This window comes from Malaya genurostris, chromosome 1 (genome assembly GCF_030247185.1).
Source record: "Malaya genurostris strain Urasoe2022 chromosome 1, Malgen_1.1, whole genome shotgun sequence".
Taxonomy (NCBI): Eukaryota; Metazoa; Arthropoda; class Insecta; order Diptera; family Culicidae; genus Malaya; species Malaya genurostris.
In genome coordinates this window covers 32,545,442-32,566,842 of record NC_080570.1, presented here as the reverse complement: position 1 = coordinate 32,566,842, position 21,401 = coordinate 32,545,442, and the positions used below count along the sequence as shown (strand labels likewise).

General features: G+C 39.2%; 1 protein-coding gene across 2 annotated transcripts; it reads right to left on the bottom strand.

The window, feature by feature from the left end:
* Positions 1–1,681: 1,681 nt before the first annotated feature.
* LOC131436249 (angiotensin-converting enzyme-like) lies at positions 1,682–20,414 on the bottom strand. Of its 2 annotated transcripts, none has more exons than XM_058604883.1 (7): positions 20,015–20,414; positions 13,583–13,798; positions 9,206–9,764; positions 7,780–9,137; positions 7,632–7,715; positions 2,164–3,260; positions 1,682–2,109 (listed from the first exon to the last, which is right to left on the bottom strand). In XM_058604883.1, the coding sequence occupies exons 1-7, from the start codon at positions 20,018–20,020 to the stop codon at positions 1,713–1,715; spliced, it is 3,717 nt and encodes a 1,238-aa protein (XP_058460866.1). In that variant the 5' UTR covers positions 20,021–20,414; the 3' UTR covers positions 1,682–1,712. The 2 variants fall into 2 exon arrangements, with proteins under 2 accessions (XP_058460866.1, XP_058460858.1); XM_058604875.1 differs by lacking the exon at positions 20,015–20,414 and adding an exon at positions 19,486–19,953.
* Positions 20,415–21,401: the final 987 nt, after the last annotated feature.

The window sequence follows — 21,401 nt, the reverse complement described above, 5'->3', positions numbered from 1 at the left end:
GATTTATTAGTTCTGTATATCCGAAAATTAGTGTAGGTAGCTTATTGATCGTTATAAAACAGCGACATGTTTAGAAATGCACTACCGAATATTTTGGATCTAGCTTCAATTCATATTTGGAAATTAAACAATATTCGCACTTAAAACCGATTTTTGATAAACAACAAATAATTTGTCCGATTCGCCCTTCATCGATTTCTTTCAAACAATCCTCCCCAGAACTTCAGTCAATCATCAATCTGAAAGAACTACGAGTCCAAGCAACGTGGTGCATATTTTTCTAAATTCTTCCTCTTTTTGTGTTGAGACTCAATACACACATAGAAAAATTTGTGTAAATTCACGTCTTCTGAGACCATAAATGAGCGTCAAAAATGACTCAATTTTACAGTAAATCGAACTAATATTTAATGCATTCTGATATATTTTTGATAGTTAAAACATATAAATTTAAACGTTTACTTGAAAGGCGGGGTTTGTTTGGTGTATATTTATATCATTCTTGTAAAATTCAGTCGTTTCACGGATTACGTTCTTATGAATTGTGTCATATGTGGATTTGCGTCATCTGTAAATTTCATAATTTTTTTTCTGTGCAGGTATATTCTAGCTTCTCAAAAAACTGCTTCAAAATGACACGAAAAATTTCTAGAAAAACTACGAAAAAACTGCTCGAAACAATGTATTAAAAACAAATCGAAAATCTGCTCGAAATAGCTGCTAAAAACACGCTCTAACCTGGAATGAATTCCGAACCAAATCCGAGCGAAAGTTTTTCTTTCAGAATTCCATGCGAAATTAGATATGAAATCAATGCGGACTTAAGTGCAACAACCGATTCCGGATAAATTTCGGCCCTAATCGATTGGATCGGAAATCTATCGAAATTAAGTGAGAAAAAGCTAACTGATTTGTCAATTGTTTTCTTGCTTCATCTCCGATTTTGCACGTTTTCGTGCTGATTTTTATTCGAAATAAAAATGTTTGTATAACTAAATATAAAAAAATAACTCTTCAAGTTTTTCGGACATATTGACCTTAGCAAATAACTAACTCTTCCTAGAATTCCAGCAGTAGAATTGTTGAAACTTTCTGGAAACCAACAAAAAGGCCTACATTCAGGAATCAGAACTAAATGACTCAAGTTGCACGTTCCCTTAGTTATTTGGAGATTTGTGCCTTGCCTTGGCTTTTCATCATTTTCCTGATGGGAAGGAAAGGATAGAAGGAATATGGAAGAGAAGGGAACGATCCGCAGGTGTCAAAATTCACAGTTAATAAAACCTCCAAATCCCGAGAGAATTTAGAGATTTTACACAAGGGGCACCATTCTGCATTCCCGGAAGAATGCACAACGATATGTATGAGTAGAAGTAAATTCGGCACCCCATAAGGGATGCCAAACAATATGCTAAAACCTTTTAAGGTATAAGCAAAAATGATTCATTCATTCCAGTAGGAACGATGAACTCCTCTGACTCAATAAGACCTACCTTAATCAGCACCATCAAAGCTGCAGTGTAACAAAATAATAAAGTCTAATACAAAATACAATGACAAAAAATGAGTGAAAGTTTTCATCTTGTGCACAAGACAAACATTAAACGCAAGAGACACTTGAACAATCGTCATGACATTTTTAATTTTGAACAATGTTCGGCTTCCACCAAATAACTGAATGTCAATGGAATACAACCATTTATTTGCAATTCCTATAGAAGCAAATGCATCCACGTATCTATTAACAATAACCTCAAAATGTGTAATCCACTCATTGCTGCGATCAGAACCAGAGACAATGCTGCTGTGGCACCAGAGTCATGATCTGCCTTTGCGTTCTCTTCCTTCAGAAACTCATGTAACGGCCTGTAATACTCCAGCAAAGCATCGGTCTTCAATTCGGTTTCGCCGGTCATTTCTCGAAGTGCTTCGGTCCAATGCACTGAGCGACCCAAAGACAATCCAACTCGGATGTGATCACCTGCCGCTGTGGAACCATCAATGTCACATTTATGCAGAGGTTTGTTCGAGTTATTGGGTTCATATTCACCGGCCACTTGACAGAGCGTTTTGTGCAACTGCATGTCAAGAATGTGAGCAATGAAGTATCTACGAAAATGTTCAAATTTGAATTTTATCCAGGTACCAGAATTAACTACTTACGAAATGTACTGGCTATCGAATGGAATATGATATTTTGATCCCGGATCGAAAGCATCCAAATCTCGATCCAGCGGGGCCGAAATCTTCTGATATTCCTCTCTCAACTCCCACCACCGCTTGTTCCAATCGGAGAATTCTACCTTCCCGGAGAATACTTCCCATCGCCACATATCGATCAGAAGGCCAAAAGGCAGAAATGCAACTCGATCCAAAGCCTTCTGGAATAGGGCATTGATATCGTTCTCGTAACTATCCGTGTATTCTTCCAACAATCCAATTTTGTTGAAATGTTTAGGCGTCGCTACTGATAGGGCAATGGTATCTCCAACAGCTTCGTGGAATCCTGGGTTAGCTCCGGCTCTCAAGGCAACCGGTTGGTCTTTGTACAGTATGTAATAATTGATGTGACCCATCTCGTGGTGTATGGTAACAAAGTCCTCCATATTCATCCGAGTGCACATTTTGATGCGAAAATCTTGCCGATCGCAGAAATCCCACGCAGAAGCATGACAAGTCACAGTTCGATCCGATGGTTTCTCAATCAAAGCTCCACGAGCTTCATCGTAACTCATACTATTGTCAGGAAGTCCCAAACCGACGTAGAAATCATTGGATATTTCAAACAACTGCTTGATGGTGTAATTCTTTGCGACTAATGCCTTGGTAATGTCCAGGTCAGAAGCGTTCTCGAACGGTTTTATGCGTTCATACAGATTGACCCAGGATTGAGCCCACATATTTCCCAACAAATGTGCTGGTATGTTTGGATTGCTTTTGTCCATTTTGTCCTCGTATAACGTTAACAACTTACGACGAACATATTTATGCAACTCGTCATAAAATGGTTTCAGTTCAACCCATAAGCGTTTCATCGAGTCCACGAATCCATCCTGTTCGAAAGCCTGTTTCCAAAGGTCTCCCATGTCATCAAATCCAGCGATTCCTGCCGCTTTGTTCATCAAGTGTACGTACTGAGCGTAGTCATTCTTCATGAAACGTCCTGTCTTCTCTCGCCATTCTTTCCACACGTACAGCAGTTCATCGTAATCTAGAGAATCTGCCATCACACCGTATAAATCAGGATCCAAGCTCATTGTGTTAGATTCTCAATATGCATCTTTCACAACAAAGACAGGATCGTTTTACATCGGTGTATTACACAGTTTCCTCACACTCTGTCACACACACAATTACACTAACCGCTGTACATAATACAATGCAGAAATAAATAACCATTATAAGTTTGTTAGTCAGTCACGTAGGACGTGTTTTTATTATATCCACGCTCTGTTAATCCAACAGGTTATGGGCCTGCATATAAAATAAAGTAAATCGTAATAAAATGGATGGATCCCGTTTTAGCATCCAAAAATTAAACAATAGCAACTACCCAAGCTGGCGTTTCAAAGTCGAACTGCTTCTTATCCGCGAGGAACTATGGCGATTCGTCGAGCCAGGAGTCAAGCCGGATAACGAAGATGCCGCCGTTTGGAACGCAGGAGACGCTAAGGCGAGAGCAACTATCGGGCTCCTGATTGATGATAATCAGCATAGCTTGATTCGCGCCGTAGGAACCGCAAGAGCAACCTGGCTCGCTCTGAAAAACCACCACGAGAAAACAAGCCTAACCTCGAAAGTCTCCCTTCTGAAACGCATTTGCGATAAACGCTACTCGGAAGGGGAAAATATGGAGGAACACTTGTTTGCCATGGAGGATCTTTTTTCAAGACTCGCAAACGCTGGACAAGAGCTGGCAGAAAACCTTACCGTCGCAATGATTCTGCGCAGCTTGCCAAACTCGTTCGACGCTTTAACAACCGCCCTTGAGAGCCGGGCCGAAGCTGATTTAACATTGGAGCTGGTGAAGCGGAAGCTTTTGGATGAAGCTTCCAAGCGCCAGGGCACTCAAATGGACGCAGTGCTGAAGGTTAAGGAGGAAGGCAGAAAGAAGAAAATCATCTGTCATTTCTGCAAGCAGCCGGGGCATAAACAAAAGTTTTGCCGGCAGTTCATTCGAGAGGCAGAAAAACAAGGTAATGTTCAAGCACAGCTTACAAAGAAAAAACAAACAAACAGTGTCTCGTTCACATTCGTGACCTGTGTCACCAGAAGCGACAACATGAGCAAAAGCTGGATTATTGACTCTGGCGCTACGAGCCACACCGTCGCGGATCGAGATTTTTTCATTGAGCTGCGCCCCAGTGACGTGAAATCCGTCAAATTAGCAGACGGGAAAGTGGCCGAAGTCAAAGGTGAAGGCCGCGGAGAAATTGAGTGCTGCGACGAAAACGGTAACCGCAGAAAGATACTCCTAAGCTCGGCATTGTACATTCCCACACTAGCGATGAATTTGCTGTCGGTATCAGCGCTCATCGAAAAGCAAGCAGTAGTAGTTTTCAGTACCAACGGTTGCCAAATTAAGCGTAATACCGAGACAGTTGCGGTGGCAAATCTTAAGCAAGGATTGTACCAGTTAAAACGTCCCGACGAAACCGTTCTCCTCACAAAGAATCATCACAGTAAGGATTGTAGACACATTTGGCATAAGAGGTTTGGCCATCGGGAGCCGAATGCTATTAGGAATCTGGAGAAGCGCAACCTAGTGAACGGACTCGCGATAGCCGAGTGCGACATCGATGATTCCTGTGAATGCTGTCTAAAGGGTAAGAGCACACGCATTCCATTTTCTAAGGAATCGAAATCACGTACTGCGGCCCCCTTGGATATAGTTCACACAGATGTGTGCGGTCCAGTGGAAGTCCCTTCAGTGAGCGGATATCGCTATTTTATGACAGTAATCGACGATTTCTCCCGTTTTTGTACCGTATACCTGCTGAAGGAAAAGTCAGAAGTAGCCGACAAGATGGAAGAGTACGTCGCATACGCGAAGAATCAATTTGGTCACTACCCGAAAATCGTGCGCTCGGATCAAGGAGGCGAATACTCCAGCAAACATTTGCGACGTTTCTACAAACGACTCGGCATTAGTGCTCAATTCACAGCGGGTTATAGTCCACAACAGAACGGTGTAGCGGAACGTCGCAATCGCTACCTAGTAGAGATGGTAAGATGCTTGCTATTTGATGCGAACCTGCCGGAGTGCTATTGGGCGGAGGCTTTAAACACAGCAGTGTATCTCCAGAACATGTTACCGTCCAAATCCGTGAGTGTTACCCCTTATGAACTGTGGTTCAACGTGAAACCGAATGTTAGTCATCTGAGAATCTTCGGCAGCAACGCATGGGTGCACATACCGAAACAAAAGCGCAAGAAGCTCAGCGAAACATCCCAAAAATTAACGTTCGTCGGCTATTCTTCAGAGCACAAGGCCTACAGGTTCCTAGACCGGACAACGAGGAAAATCATTATAAGTCGCGATGCAAGATTCGTAGAAGAAACTCCTACAGTCCGGAACAGAAAAAATACATTTAGCAATGAGGACAGCGATACGGTCGAATTCGAACTTCATCAGACGAACAATAAAGTCGCAGACCCGGTAAACGTCGAACACGCAGACCCGGAGGAAGATCTCGACGATATTGTAACAGATAGTTCAGAGGACAGTTTTCATGGATTCAGCGATGACGATTCCATAGAAGGAGAGGAAGCCGAACAACCAACAAGATGTTCCGAGCGTTCAAATAAAGGAAAACCTCCTGCAAGATACGCCGACGTTACCAGAGCAACGACGCACAGTATCGATGAGCCTAAGAACTACAACGAAGCGATTAACAGCCCCGACAAGTTATACTGGCAAGAAGCGATGAAAGATGAGATGACCTCGCTTAACGAACACCAAACGTGGGATTTAGTTCAACCCCCTCCAGGCAAAAAGGTCATCGGATGCAAATGGATCTTTAAGAAAAAGAAAAATGAAAACGGAATGGAAGTACGATATAAAGCCAGGCTTGTGGCGCAAGGGTTCTCACAACAATATGGCAGTGACTTCGACGAGGTGTTTGCCCCCGTAGTTAGACAGCCAACCCTTCGAACTATGCTGACGATCGCGAGCAGAGAAGGTATGATGGTTAAGCACCTCGACATCAAAACGGCATACCTGTACGCAGAACTTAACGAAGACATATATATGAAACAGCCACCGGGGTTCGCCACGGATAACGGACTTGTTTGCCGCCTTAGACGCAGTATATATGGTCTTAAACAGTCGGCGCGAGTCTGGAACAAAAAGATAGACGGCGTGCTTCAACAGATGCAGTTTAAATCAGCCGAAGCGGACTCCTGCATGTACGTGCGCAAGCGAAACGGAAAGTCGACATTCATCTTAATTTACGTCGACGATATTGTCGTCTTCTGCCATTCGGAGTGCGAGTTCCAGGAAATCCGTTGCGTGCTACAGAAACACTTCAAGCTATCCAGTCTTGGTGAGCTGCGGCAGTTCCTCGGCATTCAAGTGGAAAAAGTAGGCGACCACTACACACTGAGCCAGAAAAATTACATAGAGAAGCTCGTGACCAGATTCGGACATGAACACGCGAAGACATCGAAAATTCCCCTTGACCCGGCATACGCTAAACAAAAGGAGGAGGAGGAGGAGCTACCTAACAACATTTCCTATAGTAGCTTGGTTGGAAGTTTGTTATACGTTGCGGTCAATACTCGACCAGACATCTGCGTTAGCACTTCACTACTCGGGAGGAAAGTTTCCAAACCGACGAACCGTGACTGGACGGAAGCGAAACGTGTCTTGAGATACCTCAACGGCACAAAGGATTTGAGACTGCACCTAGGCCCCGGAAGCGGAAACCTTGAATGTTTTGTAGATGCCGATTGGGCCAGCGACGAAGGAGACAGAAAATCAAACTCTGGTTTCCTAATCAAGTACGGCGGCGGATTGGTGAACTGGGGTACGCGCAAGCAATCGTGCGTTGCGCTTTCATCGACAGAAGCAGAGTTCATCGCCTTGGCAGAAGCATGTCAAGAACTTCTATGGCATCTAAAGCTATCAAAGGATACTAACGAAGCACATCCTTTGCCAATCGCTGTGTGGGAAGACAACCAGTCCTGCATCAAACTGGCGAAGTCGGATCGCATTGGAAAGCGATCGAAACACATCGATACCAAACACGCATTCGCTAAAGACTTGGTACAACGTGAGATGATCAATGTCAAGTACATCCCGACATCCGAAATGCAAGCGGACATTATGACCAAGCCTCTAGAGCGGGTCAAATTAGAGAGACATCGAAACGCGATGGGGATCAAACCCATTACCGATACCGTCTTCGTTGAGGAGGAGTGTTAGATTCTCAATATGCATCTTTCACAACAAAGACAGGATCGTTTTACATCGGTGTATTACACAGTTTCCTCACACTCTGTCACACACACAATTACACTAACCGCTGTACATAATACAATGCAGAAATAAATAACCATTATAAGTTTGTTAGTCAGTCACGTAGGACGTGTTTTTATTATATCCACGCTCTGTTAATCCAACACATTGTACCGCTGGTACAGTTCTGTTGGTCGTAGGGACAGATCAAAGTACTACTGTAGATACTTTGCATTCTTCCGAGAGCACTATTAAGCTTAAAGAAAAGAAAAAAGTAGATTTTAGTCTGCGTTTTTCTTCTAAATAAAGCTAAAACCTACCGCATTGAAGTCGTCAGATGAAAGGCGATTCACAGAAATCTGCGTCAAATATTCAAGCTGACGCCGAATTATCGGCTTTTCATAGTATGAAATATCAACGTCAGCAAAGTATTTGTTGAAGTTTTCCAGAACGAATTGAGTATTTTCTTTGAGTATTTGTGCCAGCTCTTGTTGTAATGTAGTGTTTCCCACATCCACCTGCATCGCGAACTGCGCCTTCACCTGACGATTGCAGGCAACAGAGTACTGTTCGTTGTACCTTTCAATAATAGCTTCCATTTCTGCGTTCTTAAACTTTTTGTTCTGTTCAATTAAAAACGTCTGCAGAGGTGCAAAATATTCATGTAAAGCTTGTGCACTAATCTCCCGTTCTCCGGTCAACTTCTCCAGTGTAGACCGCCAATCTTCACTGTAACCCAGCGATAGACCTTCCCTTAATTTGTCTCCCGCGGCTCGACTGTTGTAGAAATCACACTTGTTCAATGGACTAGATGTACTATTATTCGGATCGTACTGTTCCGACTCGATGCAAAGTGACCGGTAGAACTGGAACTCCAATACGTATGCTAGGAAATACGCGATGAACTGGGCGTTGCCCGGAATGTGATATTTCGCACCCGGATCAAAGTCTTCCTCGGTGCGTGCCACAGGAGCATACACTTTTTGGTATTTCTCCCGCAAAGTCCACCAATGTCTGTTCCAATCGCTCTCATTGATTGCTCCACTGAATACATCCCAACGCCACTGATCTACCAGATATCCAAACGGAAGAAACGCTATCCTCTCCAAAGCAGCTTCAAACAAAGCGTTGATGTTATCGGCTTCACTGTCCGTGTAGCCGGTCAGAAGTCCAATTTTCTGCAAATGCTTGGGAGTCGAAACGGATAGTGCAATGGTGTCACCAACTGCCTCGTGGAATGCCGGCGTTGCACCAGTTTTGAACAATTGTGGTTGATCCCTATATAGAATGTAGTACATTACATGACCCATCTCGTGGTGGATTGTTACGAAATCTTCCTTATTTACATTAGTACACATTTTAATGCGAAAATCTTCGCCATCACAAAAGTCCCAAGCTGATGGATGACACACTATTTTCTGCGCAGGTTTCTCAATGACAGCTTTTGGACCATAACTCATAGCACTGCTGGGTAATCCCAAACTCTGATAGAACTCGTCCGACAGTTCGAATATTTTCCGCGCACTAAATCCCATTTCTTTCATTTCAGATGTTATGTCTACCGTGCTAGCGTCTGGAAATGGTTTAATACGATCGTACAAGTGAATCCAGGTTTCACCCCACATATTTCCAAGCACGTGCGCTGGAATCATTTTATTATCGCGATCCATCTTGTCGCCTAGTCGAAAGAAAAAATTAAAAAGGTTAAGTAACGCTTGCCAACATGTTGTGTTAGTCAACACTTACCGTAGTGCTCCAATAACTTATACCTCACGTAGGTGTGTAATTCATCATACAAAGGCTCTACCTCCGTCCATAAGCGTTCTAACGTTCCCCGAAGATCGGGATTATCATACCGTGCTCGCCACATTTCACCATGGTCACTGTAACCATTCAGTGTAGCTGCTTCGTTCACGTAGTCAACGTACTGCTTGTAATCTGTTCGAATTTTCTTGCCCGATTCTTCGCGCCATCGACTCCAGACATAAAGCAGTTCCTCATAGTCATTCGAATTTGCCATTACCTCCTCCATCTCCGGTGTCAGTGTCCACTTTGAATCCTCGGCACTGCAGTTCTGATTGCTGTATGGGCAAATCTCTGCCAACTGATAGGTGGAATCCATCCTTCGCATAACCTTGTTGAAATCCTCCAGTGTTACCACCGGTAATGCGGCTATGCCACGATCCTTCAACAGAACCAGCTGTTTTCGTACACTTTCATTCTGATAATTCTCCACCATGGCTGTCTTGAAATATAGTTCGTAGTAGTCATTCCGAAACTTCGCATACGCCAAACTGGCCTCGTTCTTAGAAAAACATAGAGAAGAAGTTTATTAGTGATGAAGATACTACTTTTTTAAATAAATCTATCAGGCTTATTCTATAATTGTTATTGAGTGTAAAGTAAAATGCCAGTGTTTGGCAAAGCCGTCGAATGGCACCAGGTCGGGTGTGACTAAACTTGGTCAAAATTGAGTAACTAATCCAGGAGGATCTGCTGATCATTTGGTATGTTAGCTGTGGAAAGTGTGAAACCCATAGAAGTCTGGTACTCATGTTCAAAGCAGCATCTGGTCTCGAGCAAATGTTATTTAGGTCTGGTACGACAAAAAAAATGCGTATTTCTTTGCATAATATACTTCCAATTGAACCAGTTTATTGTTGGTCATACAAACACTAAAACAATACCGATGCAAGCGATGCAAAACTCGACAGTTCATTTAATTTCAGTCACAGCGGACAGGGCTCCATTAGCGGCCCTTACACGAGAATTATAAATATCATTTTTAATGATTACTAAAGTAATGATATTCCAAACTTGTATGGAGAATTCATCATTTTTTTTTCTTTGCTATGTCTTTTTGACAGCTGAGACCGCTTACGGTCCATCTCGCTAGAATTCATCATTACTGCCATTACACGTTCATTAAAAATGAAATTACTTTTCATTAATGACACTTTTAATGATTGGCACATTGTCGCAAAGCTGAATTACCGGTAGCGACACCTGCCAATGAAAAATGGAACCAAGAAAGGGAGGATTCTTTCGAAAATTTTCATATCGGCAGTAGTGATTTGCACCATTTTTATCGTTTATTCAATAGTACAAATAGATATCAGCAAAAAAAGTACACTCGGAGTAGAAGAAAATCGATTTCAAAGTGATTACTACTACTCTTTTTAGGGCAAACTTCGATTAAACATGAAAAATCTTCAGAAATGTGTGAAATTGGGTAAGGTTAGGTTTTATCAGATTAACATTTTTTAAACCGAAACCAGTGTAATGTTGATTTCTCGAGTACTAGAATGTATAGCGATCGAGTACTATTTATTTTGGATACTTTATTTGTTATTTCCAGGCATTTGAAAATTGTATCAAACCAAGTTTAATGCTCCATTCTGAATAAACGGTAGATTTCGCACAATGGATTAAGATCAACATTACCACCTCAGAGTAAAAACTTTTTCTTCAACTTCTACTATGATTTTTCAAATAAATTTGCCCATTTTTATAAGAAATCGCTGAAAAGGTGTAGTAATTAAAAGTTTTCCCACCGATTTGACAGCTCTTGCTGAAAGTATCATCTCTAAACAAGCAGCGCCTCTACAATTCAGTTGTTCCAATTGCAACAATTTTCCAATCGTGTGAGGGCCGCTGGTAATTTAACGCAAAACTAATTCTACCTGTCGCGCCATCTAATTGTCATTATGTGAACCTGTCTTAGGATGATAATTGAATTTTACACAGGCTCTTATGGTGAACTCATATAATTCCTGTTACAAGAAGTGTTCATTTGAAAATGTAGGAAAATTAATTTTCTTTTATTTCTTGTAATCAGTTTTGATTTTATAAGAAGATATGTAGACAAATATCGAGATCCGGATTTTATTTCGGGTCGGTTTAGGTTATTTTTAACCAGACCCAGCTTGGAGCGAAATCAATCTTCAGTACAGCAATGCCATCGCACGGCGTCTCATTCAACATGTCATGTCAATTGTATGGGTGCGCAGTGCTGCTATTTTGGCGCGTACGAATTTGACATTTCTCTCCCCTACTTCTATGTACGATGCGGCCTCGCCTGAGGGCGCCATGCTCACAAAAAAGGATGTTACCAAAGATTTGTTCGGGAAATGTGAGAGCTGGATATCTTGTTAATATGATGTCTTTGTTTGAACGCTAGAGGAATAAATCGGTGAAACACTATTTCTCATCATAATCTTGAATATTTGGTTCGGTTTGCGCATCTGTACGGTCCTTCAAGTAACATTTCGTGACGTACACGACAAATAAAATCATTTGAAAATAATCAACATAACATTTTCTCCAATGCTAAAATTGGAACTTAAAATTTTCATCGTTTAAAACAGAATCTTGGGTGCTGCAAAAATAACAGAGGTGGAAAACGATTTTATTCGCACTAAAATTAACCCTTCACTTGAACAAATGACGTTGTAAATAAGTTATAAATGATTTTACAAGCTACTTGCTGTGAAACACAACGTTAGATCGCCCTTTAATTGCAGCAAACAAAAAAAAGACATGAATGTTAGAGAGAACTCGATACGTTGCGGAGTTAAATAGGTCCAACTCAGTTTGAAAAATCCGTTTAAGTATGTTGGAGGGAAAGAATCGTTTAACAACATATTTTTTGCGAAAAAAAAATATAACCAGTTCTTCCGAAATAAATGTTTTTATCCGGCTCTTGCCTTCGAAGTTTTTCTGCCGTCTGTCGCTGTGGAGCGCAGTATGGATCTGGCCGCCTATTACAAACAAGCAAACCATGCTTCGTCCGTAGCGGCAGTTGAATCGAATAAAAGCAGCTTTGGTCCAATGTTTGCATTCCAAGTTGTTTTTTTTGTCTGGTTCTTGCAAAAAATATGTTCTTAAACTATTCGTGCATTGCAAAACCCGTGTCCAGGTTTTACACTCAGTATTTTCATCAGATTTTTGCATTCTTGTCGTTCAGAGAAAAAGGTTTCATAGTCCCTTGGACTACTGAACTGAAGTCAATAGACCGTAAAACTTTTCATTTGAGTCTTAATTTGTGAAAAATGACCCAGACCCTTATAAGAAAATTAAGAGAGTTCTGTTTTTGATTTTTTGACCACTATTTCCGGTACTTTCAGAACCGGGAGCTGGTAACCGATATAACTAAAAATGGGTCACTTGGCCACAAGCTAACATATTAGTATTCTTACAATCCATAAATTTAAATAGCTATGAGCCATATTTAGAAAAAAAAACTGTGTATTCCATTATCACTCTAATTGACGGCTTGCAATTTCTTACACTCCGGAATCGGAGGCCAGATCCGAACAAAATTCCACACCAACTTATGGGAAAATAATACTTTACATTTGAATTTATATTTGTGGAAATTGTGGTCCAGCCGTTTCAAAGAAATTGGAGTACATCCGGAACCGGAAACGATTATCTGGTATACTGGAAGATCAATGTTTTTGGTCATCAACTAACCAGACTTGCCTAATTGACGGATTATACGGCTACTTGGAAGTATTTTGCTCGGATTTTCAGAGTCACGTGTAAAAATATACTCTTGAAATTGAAATTTTTATACTTATCAGCTTGTAATTCCGAAACCGGAAGTCGTATACGAACGAAATATAATAGGGTTCTATACGCTTATAAAGATCATTTGAACTTTAGCCTGTGAAAATTGGTCCATCGGGCTACGAGAAAATCGAGAGCACTTATTTTTGTTTTTTTTTACATATTTCACCCAGCTACGTACGAACCGGAAGTTCGATTCGGATAACATTCAATAGCAGACTATGGAACCAAGAAGCATTCCATTTGAATCTAAGTTTGTGGAAATCGTTCCATCGAGCGCATATTATTGTAACATATACACAGACATTTTGCTTACGCGACGAACCGAGTTGAATAATCCCTGGTCTTCCCGGTCTCGGTTCAAAGGCGGTTTTCACAGTGATTGCATAGCCTTTGTATATGAGAAAGGCAAAAATAGTTCTTTTGGCGATTTTAGGTTCTTAAAGGTACTAATAAGAATACAAAGCTTTTTCTGCTGAATACTGTTAAAAATAAAATAATCACGAAAAATATGCCCAAAAATATATCATACCAATATCTAAGGAAGCCTACCTGTTCGTTCTGGAACTCTACATTCTCCGTATCGGTAGCTACATTCCAGTTGGCCTGCACTTGGCGATTGCAGTACTCGTGCACTTCAGTGTCATACTGTTGCAATATGGCGACGATCTCTTCTTCGGGTATGACGTCACTTTTCACCACCACCTGGGGTATGGCACACGTGATCGGTAGTACGCAAAGCAATGAAGGCAAAACACGCCACAAGAACTGTCAAAAGAAGAAACGGAAAAGATTATATGTTTATTAATTTGTTTATGAGTGAATCGATTTATTCCTAATTGTACAAGGTTTGCGATGTCCAGTGACAGATCAAATGATTCTGACTATCGTTACAGGTGTGAATCTGTTTGACGCGCTCGAACTGTTTAGATACCAGCGTACTTCATGCCGGTTTGAAAAAAGTGTGTTGATAATTGTTTACATCTCCACTCTGCTTAACGTGTTTAAATTAATCAAACACTTTACATAAGTTTAGTTATGGACAATATACACGCAAACTAAGATGAACATGGGTACCATTATCCTATACACCATAGCTACAGTACAGCTGCGAATATCATTTAGATGAGTCTCTACATTGATCAGCCGCCGTGTTTGCATTATCAACAAACTCTGAACAATACCCACATTGTTCGTAATAATTACGAACCCAATATCAATCATACTTTTTAGATAAAGCATTCTATCGAGCGAAGCGAAGTGTGCTTGCAGTTTAGGAACTTTCAACATCAGCATAATTGAAGCAGCTACCTGCCCGCTACTGTTTCAAGGTTGAATTTCACTTGTCCGATAGTAACATGATTTCTCACTTTGTTACTACTGAGTATGCTACTTCTGATGTCATTTTCGTTGTGATTAGAATTGCCGAATAGTTTGTCCAGTTAATTTGAGCCAATATAAGCGAAAACTAATTCCTGATAGTTCGACTGATTCGTCTTCATTTCTTTGATTTTATAGTTTGATGCAAATCAGAATGATAGCAGATGCAAATCAGAAGAAGAGGTGAATTTTCAAGATATGGATACAATGTATGCACGTATCACCTCTCAAGTAATCACAAGCATTATGCGATAGCACTGAACTGGTTTGCAGGTACTTTAGTAGTGTCTTCTTCAATGAGATTTCATGCAGTAAACAGATTCCCAATGCTGCGAACAACGTTCCAAGCCGTTCTTCGGTTGGATCTCATCCATCTATTACAACAGACATGATTAGTTCTGCATTTTATAAATTGAATTTAACATCGTATGCTCGGCCCGATGGCATCCCAACGATTGTTCTGACGAATTGCTCAACTAGCCTTCCGCTTCCGATATCAATACTATTTAACATCTCCTTGAACTCAGGCACGTTCCCAGAGTCATGGGAGGAATCATATATATTCCTAGTGTTCAACAGAGGAAATAAAACCGACGTCCGTAACTACCGAGGAGTCTTTATGTGCAGTGTCTAAATTATTCGAAGTTATAGTACTGGATTTTCTTACTCATAACTGTTGTAATTACATATTTAAAACCTGAGCATGGTTTTATGCCCAATCGATCAACTTCCACGAATCTAATATCATATACGTCATTCATTATCCGTTCGTTAGAATCCCGTCAGCAATTAGATGCCATCTATACAGATTTCTCAGCAGTTTTCGATAAAATTAACCATCAAATGGCCCATTTTTGAATTGTCTGCAATCATATCTTACCAACCGTGCAAAGTCCGTGAAAATTGGTGATTGTATAATAGCATACTTTACTGTGCACTTTGGAGTTCCTCAGGGCAGCCATTTAGGACCGTTCATATTTTTACTCTATCTCAACGATTTGAACTTTTCTGTAAAGTTATGTCATATACTTGCAAACATTCATTGATATCGTATGATTATAACTTCTCTCAAATAGTTCCGTTATCAAAGACTTAGACGTTATTTTAGACACCAAGCTGAATTTTAAAAATCACATAGAATATATAATCTCCCAAGCCTCGAAGCTTCTAGGCTTCATCATTTGTGTAACTAAAAATTTCTCTAACAAACATTGCCTAAAATTGCTGCGCTGATTCGTACTACGTTAGAATACTCAGTAGTGGTGTGGTCACCTCACTATCAAGTTGACATCAATCGCATCGAAGCCATTCAACACAAATTTGTTGTCTTCGAGACGCATCAAATATCGTCTCGGGAAATATTTTAACTTTTAGCTAAAATTTGACAGTCGACCAGTTATTTTGTAATTGTCAAAAATAACCCTGTTCGAAAGTATGGTTATTTTTGACAACTCGATAGTTATTTTCCGACAATGAAAAAAATCTGGCTAGAAAATTCTAATTTCAAACCAATAGAAAAAATGTCTTCTGTGTGATTTCTTTCTATACTTTCAGTTTAAGAAAGTACTCAATTCCAATGCATTGTCAAACAAAGTTAATCTGGAAGTTCTTCTTACGTTCGCTATTGCAATTATTATACTACTTCATAGCATCTTATTTGCAGTACAAAATAAACTGAAATAACTTTCCATCTGTCAAACTTTGAAATGAGCCGAAGTATTAGTTAAATTAGCTACTCGACCAAGACAGTGGCGTAACGAGGAAATTTGACGCCCAGGGCAAAATAAGAGTTTTGCCGCTCCCATCGTTGGATTAGTGAACAAAAAACAAAAATCCGGAAATCCGCAAAGATCTTCGGAGAGCAAAAAAAAAGTTCCCAAAGATGACTTTGCCGCCCCCTTCAAATGTTGCTAGGACCTAGGACGCTACTGGACCAAGAAAAACTGCTGTCAAATTTTAACTTAAAGTTAAAATAATTCGCGAGATGGTCGTCTAATTCCAGATTTTCATCTAGGATCAGATGCTTCAAGCTTAATACTCAGTTCCAGAATCAGTGCAGCATTCAGTTCCGAGATCCAAGTTCAAAATTCTGTTCCAGGTCCAGAATCCAGGTTCACAACACATCAACTTATGAAAACGATTATCGAAATTTGTTGGATATTTCTATAAATGTGTTTGAAAGTATATTCACAGACTAACAGACATGACAGTATGTGTAAATTCTTATAAAAATAATTTTTCGTGATGCACTAGTTCCACCTATATTGTACTGCGCGAACTATTTACTATCTGTACACCCCTTGTGATATGTATAAGTTTTTTTACTAGTTGGTTTCCCCTCGTTTGTCAACACCGATCAGCTGCTTGCAGGGATGCCTGATTTCATCAAAATATTTGAAAATGAATCGTCACAATAAATTTTTGGATTACGTTGATAATATATTTAACTTTTTCGCGATATTGGAAGGTAACCATTTATTTGACTCAACGTTGTTCATCTAGACTATTTTTTATTGTGTTGGAAGTTTCACCCGAAATTAAGTGGCGGCAGACCAGAAGCAAGTAAATATTGGTTCGATTTTGTATTGCGTTGGAGGATGAGAAGTAGGCACAATTATGTATATAGTTTTGGCAATATGTATTAAATCTGTACCCTGCATGAAATTCGCATGGAGGTATACAACTCAATACATTACAGGTAATTCTGTATGAATGGCAACTCTGTTGGTAAATGAAAAAAATAAACACAGTCTAGATGACAGACAGGATGTTTTTGATAGGGTAACGTGGCGCCATCATGACATATGTGAGTACTGTCCCAAATAAAGGAATATTCAAAATGACCGTTAAAATGATTGAAGAATCTAATTTGAGTGTCCTGTCTGTTAGTCTGTGGTATATTAGCGTAGCTATTTTCGGTTTTTCTAATTTGGTATTTGTACATTGGGTTTTACAATAACATTACTAGCACAGAAATCAAGCAATCAAAATCTGCATTATTACAACTAATTATGTCTAACTAAATAGATTTATACATCAACTAAGCCTACCCAAGTAGCAAACGTAACTTTCAAGATGTTCTACAATTGTTTTAGAATTGTAATTTATGTTAAATATGTTCAGAATGATTTTAAAATATCTTAAAATCGGTTGTGCAACTTGTCACTGTTAAGTTTCATAATACTACCGGAAAAATCACTGTAGAACAACTTGAAGTACATCTAAAACAATTAGGCAGCAAATCACCAACTTGTTCATGTTCTACTAGCAGTTATAGAAGTTCTGCAAAAAAAAATTCACATCGTCATGTAAAATGGGAGTAACTATAACAATTGTGCAACTTATCAAAAATTTTACAAACGACTTTTATAATTGTATCGGCTACAATATATGTCGAAATTGCTACAAATCAGTGTGTGTGCAGTTTTCTTCAGTTTTAGAAAAATAATTTTGTAAAATTCAAAACTTGCAAAAAGGTAGTGCAAGATTTATCTGTTTGAAATCAACGCAAAACTCGCAGGCATGAGAATATTATCATAGAAGTTGCAGAAATACAGCATTACATACGCAATGAAAACCAAAATCAATCAGATAATTTGTATTCTCGTAAAAAAATGAGCAAACCTGACATCACTTTTTAAAGATATTGAACGAAAGGTTAAGTTCATCATAGTTACTCTCATAGTTATATATTACCGTTTGAACAACTTGTTTTTGCAACTCCAGCACATGAGCTTACCCAAATATTACCTACAGTGCGTATCACAAAAGTCGGGCCCGCTAAGATGAATGACTACATACTCTATTGTTGTTTAATACAACTACATAGAAGATTTGAACTGATAAAACAAAACGTAGAGCATTTCTTTCCGAAATATTAACATGTTAATGTTTCCTGCTATTTTGATAATATAAATCATTACTTTGCTGAACCATTTTCTATGCAACTCACTGTTACCATCGATGCCATATTGTAAAATATTCAAGAAAAACTCATTTCGAGATATTTCAGGTTCAATAAAACATTACTTTGATTAAAATTGTCTGAAAATTTTAAGAATGTTTGAATATACATATTTTAAACACTATCTTGATGATCCTCATTAAAAATAGCAGACTGTTATCTTCGCAGAAAATGATGTAAAATCATCAAAACACGTTAATTCAAAGGCGCTTGAGAATTTCAGGCGTAAAAATACATGTTTCACCATAAAGATGCAATTCGTTGTCGATTTTTCATGTGCAGATTATTTTACAGGTTCCATGTTTGTGTTAAGAGCAGTTGTATTGAAAATAAAACGTGAAACTTATTCACTAAAAATTGAGATTGTTATGTTTTTTTAAACTTCATCTTATTTCTTGGTTACATTACGCAGTAGTTTTCACGAGTTTCACAATTGTTTTTTGGTTGATTTTATTACTGCCTTTGTGGTAAGATTGCGCTTTTTCCATAACACAACTTATGGAATGGACTACAGGAACTTAAAGGTCGAAACGTAATTCAATGAATTTTAGCAGAAAAAATGCACATGTACAAATATCACTGAGAAATCAGTTTATGGAAAAAATAAATTGTATTAAATATAGGCATAATCATAAAATAAAACGCTCACATTTTCAGAACAAAGGAATACAGCAATGTATGTATGAATGTATGTATGTTTTTTTGAATATTAAAAACATGTGTAGATCAGACCAATTGAGAAGTTTTACTAGGCAACTTAAAAAAGCATCTTTGTCATTAATGACGTTTCAAGGTCGCTTTGTTTTTCGTATTCAAGAGTAATACCACTCTAATAAACATCTACTCATCCCGGGAGACAAAAACCGTAACTTCTTATATCTTTTATAACCTATAATTTTTTTTTTCTTAGTACTGTAAAAGCGGTTACACATGCTTCAATTTCCTTTAATTTACAATTTACTTTGAATTTACTACATTCAGAACTTGAGGTTTGTCCTTCGAATTAAAACGAATAACAATATATCTGGTCATATGAATTATTATGAGTACAAATAATTTTACGTTTGACTGTATATATTGAGGTACTTGTTAAGCACTTCGAAACAATTACCTCCCAACACACAAAAGCCGAAATAATCGCGTAATCACATGTCATCACTACCTTGCTTCCAGCGTATTCACAAAAGAACGGACAGCTTTGTTGGCTTTATCTGATCTGATCGGATGTTGGCTGATTGATTTTACATTTGTATTCGATCATTTTCATGTCAGACAACCGAAAAACACACTGCGTCGGGAATTTGCCGCCTTCAATTGAACGGCAATCTAATTGGTTTGAACGATCATTAATTTATCAAAACAGTTATCCGAGAATGATAGCTGATATACAAACTCAACGCGCAAATACTCATCTCACAAAAAAAATTAGATCTTGACCTTCATATGCAATTTTAACCATTGTTGTACTACAGAACACATCAAACAATAAAAACCATTTGTTCAAACATTAAGCGAATTCGGTTTTTTTCTCTGTCGAACATCCAAAAATGTTCTCTCAAACAAGTTGACACTCTCGCACTTTGTTATCGTTCTTTGGTTGCACTTTACAGCAATTAACATAAAACTTTATCGTCCATTACCTGCATGTTAGTGATTTGTAATCATTCGAAAAACACCTTCAATCAATCCGCTATTCCGCAGTTCGCTTTGGTCACACGCTCAGTTACGGCTAGCTGGGCAACTGCCGAAAATCTTTTCCTGAACTGAAAATTCCCTCCTTCGAACAGTTTAAGCCAAACAACACCGATCGTAGGCAAATTGCTCAACAATAGCCCTATTAAATATTTCAATCACATAATTTCTCCGTCAGCCACCTATACCTTCCGCTTCGTGTGTGTTTTTTTTTCGTCGTACCGCTTTTTAACTATGGCCTAAGTGCGAACCGGCAACCGGCTTTACTCATTTAACAGCTAACTTTGCACCACCTTCACGCTCCGACAAGCTGCGATTGACTGGTGGTTAATGACTTTCAACTTCCAGTATTATTTACATGTACTTTTCTAAGCCCATCAAAGCACAATCATCTCTCAATCACCCGAGCAGCTCAACCCCCTCCCACTTGGGACTAAGTAGGATCTAGAGCTACGTCATGATAAGGCTTCGACTGGGTACAACAACAAAATCGAGCCCGTTGATTGATATATGTACCATCGAAGACGCATCTAGCACACTCGTATCTTCAGCTCAATGGGTTTGATAACACTCTTTTGATCGCGGTGTGATGATTCCCAAATGAATTGCGCTGTTCAGTACATTACTATGTAGAAGTTGATGGCAGATTTTTACGTTGACATTACTCTAATCCCGGTGATCCATATATATCGGAGTTCCGGAATGCTCGCCCAATGAGGTAGAAATAGTTGGGACAAACTTAGTACTTAAGTGTTCACCAAACAGATTTCTAATCCAAATTATATTTCTATAAGTTGTTGTAGAATTTAATCCAGATCCGACTTCCGGCTCCGGAGTTACGGGGTAAAATGTGCAAAATAAATTAAATAAATGCGCTCGATTTTCTCAAAGACCGCTCATCCAATATTTAAAAGCTTAGGCTCAAATGAAAGGTCTTACAACCCTATATGACCCTACTGAATTTCATCCGTATACAACTTCCGATTCCGGAATTATAGGCTAAGAAGTCTAAAAACTCAAGCCAAAGCGGGAAAATCAAGCCAAATGCATTTGAATTGCCGTATAATTCTTCAATCAGGCAGGTATGGTTAATGGATGACCAAATATTCCAAAGTATTCGTGTGCTCCAAACCGAGAATTACTCCAATTTCTCAGAATGGGCCAGACCGATCTTCGCCAACTCAGATTTAAATGAAAAGTATTATTCTTCTATAAGTTGATGTGGAATTTTATCTAGATCTGGCTTCCCCTACCGGAAATACAGAGTGTATGAAATTGCCACCGGTTATATAGAGGGCAATATGCAACAAAAAAAAACGCAAAAAATCTTCTAAA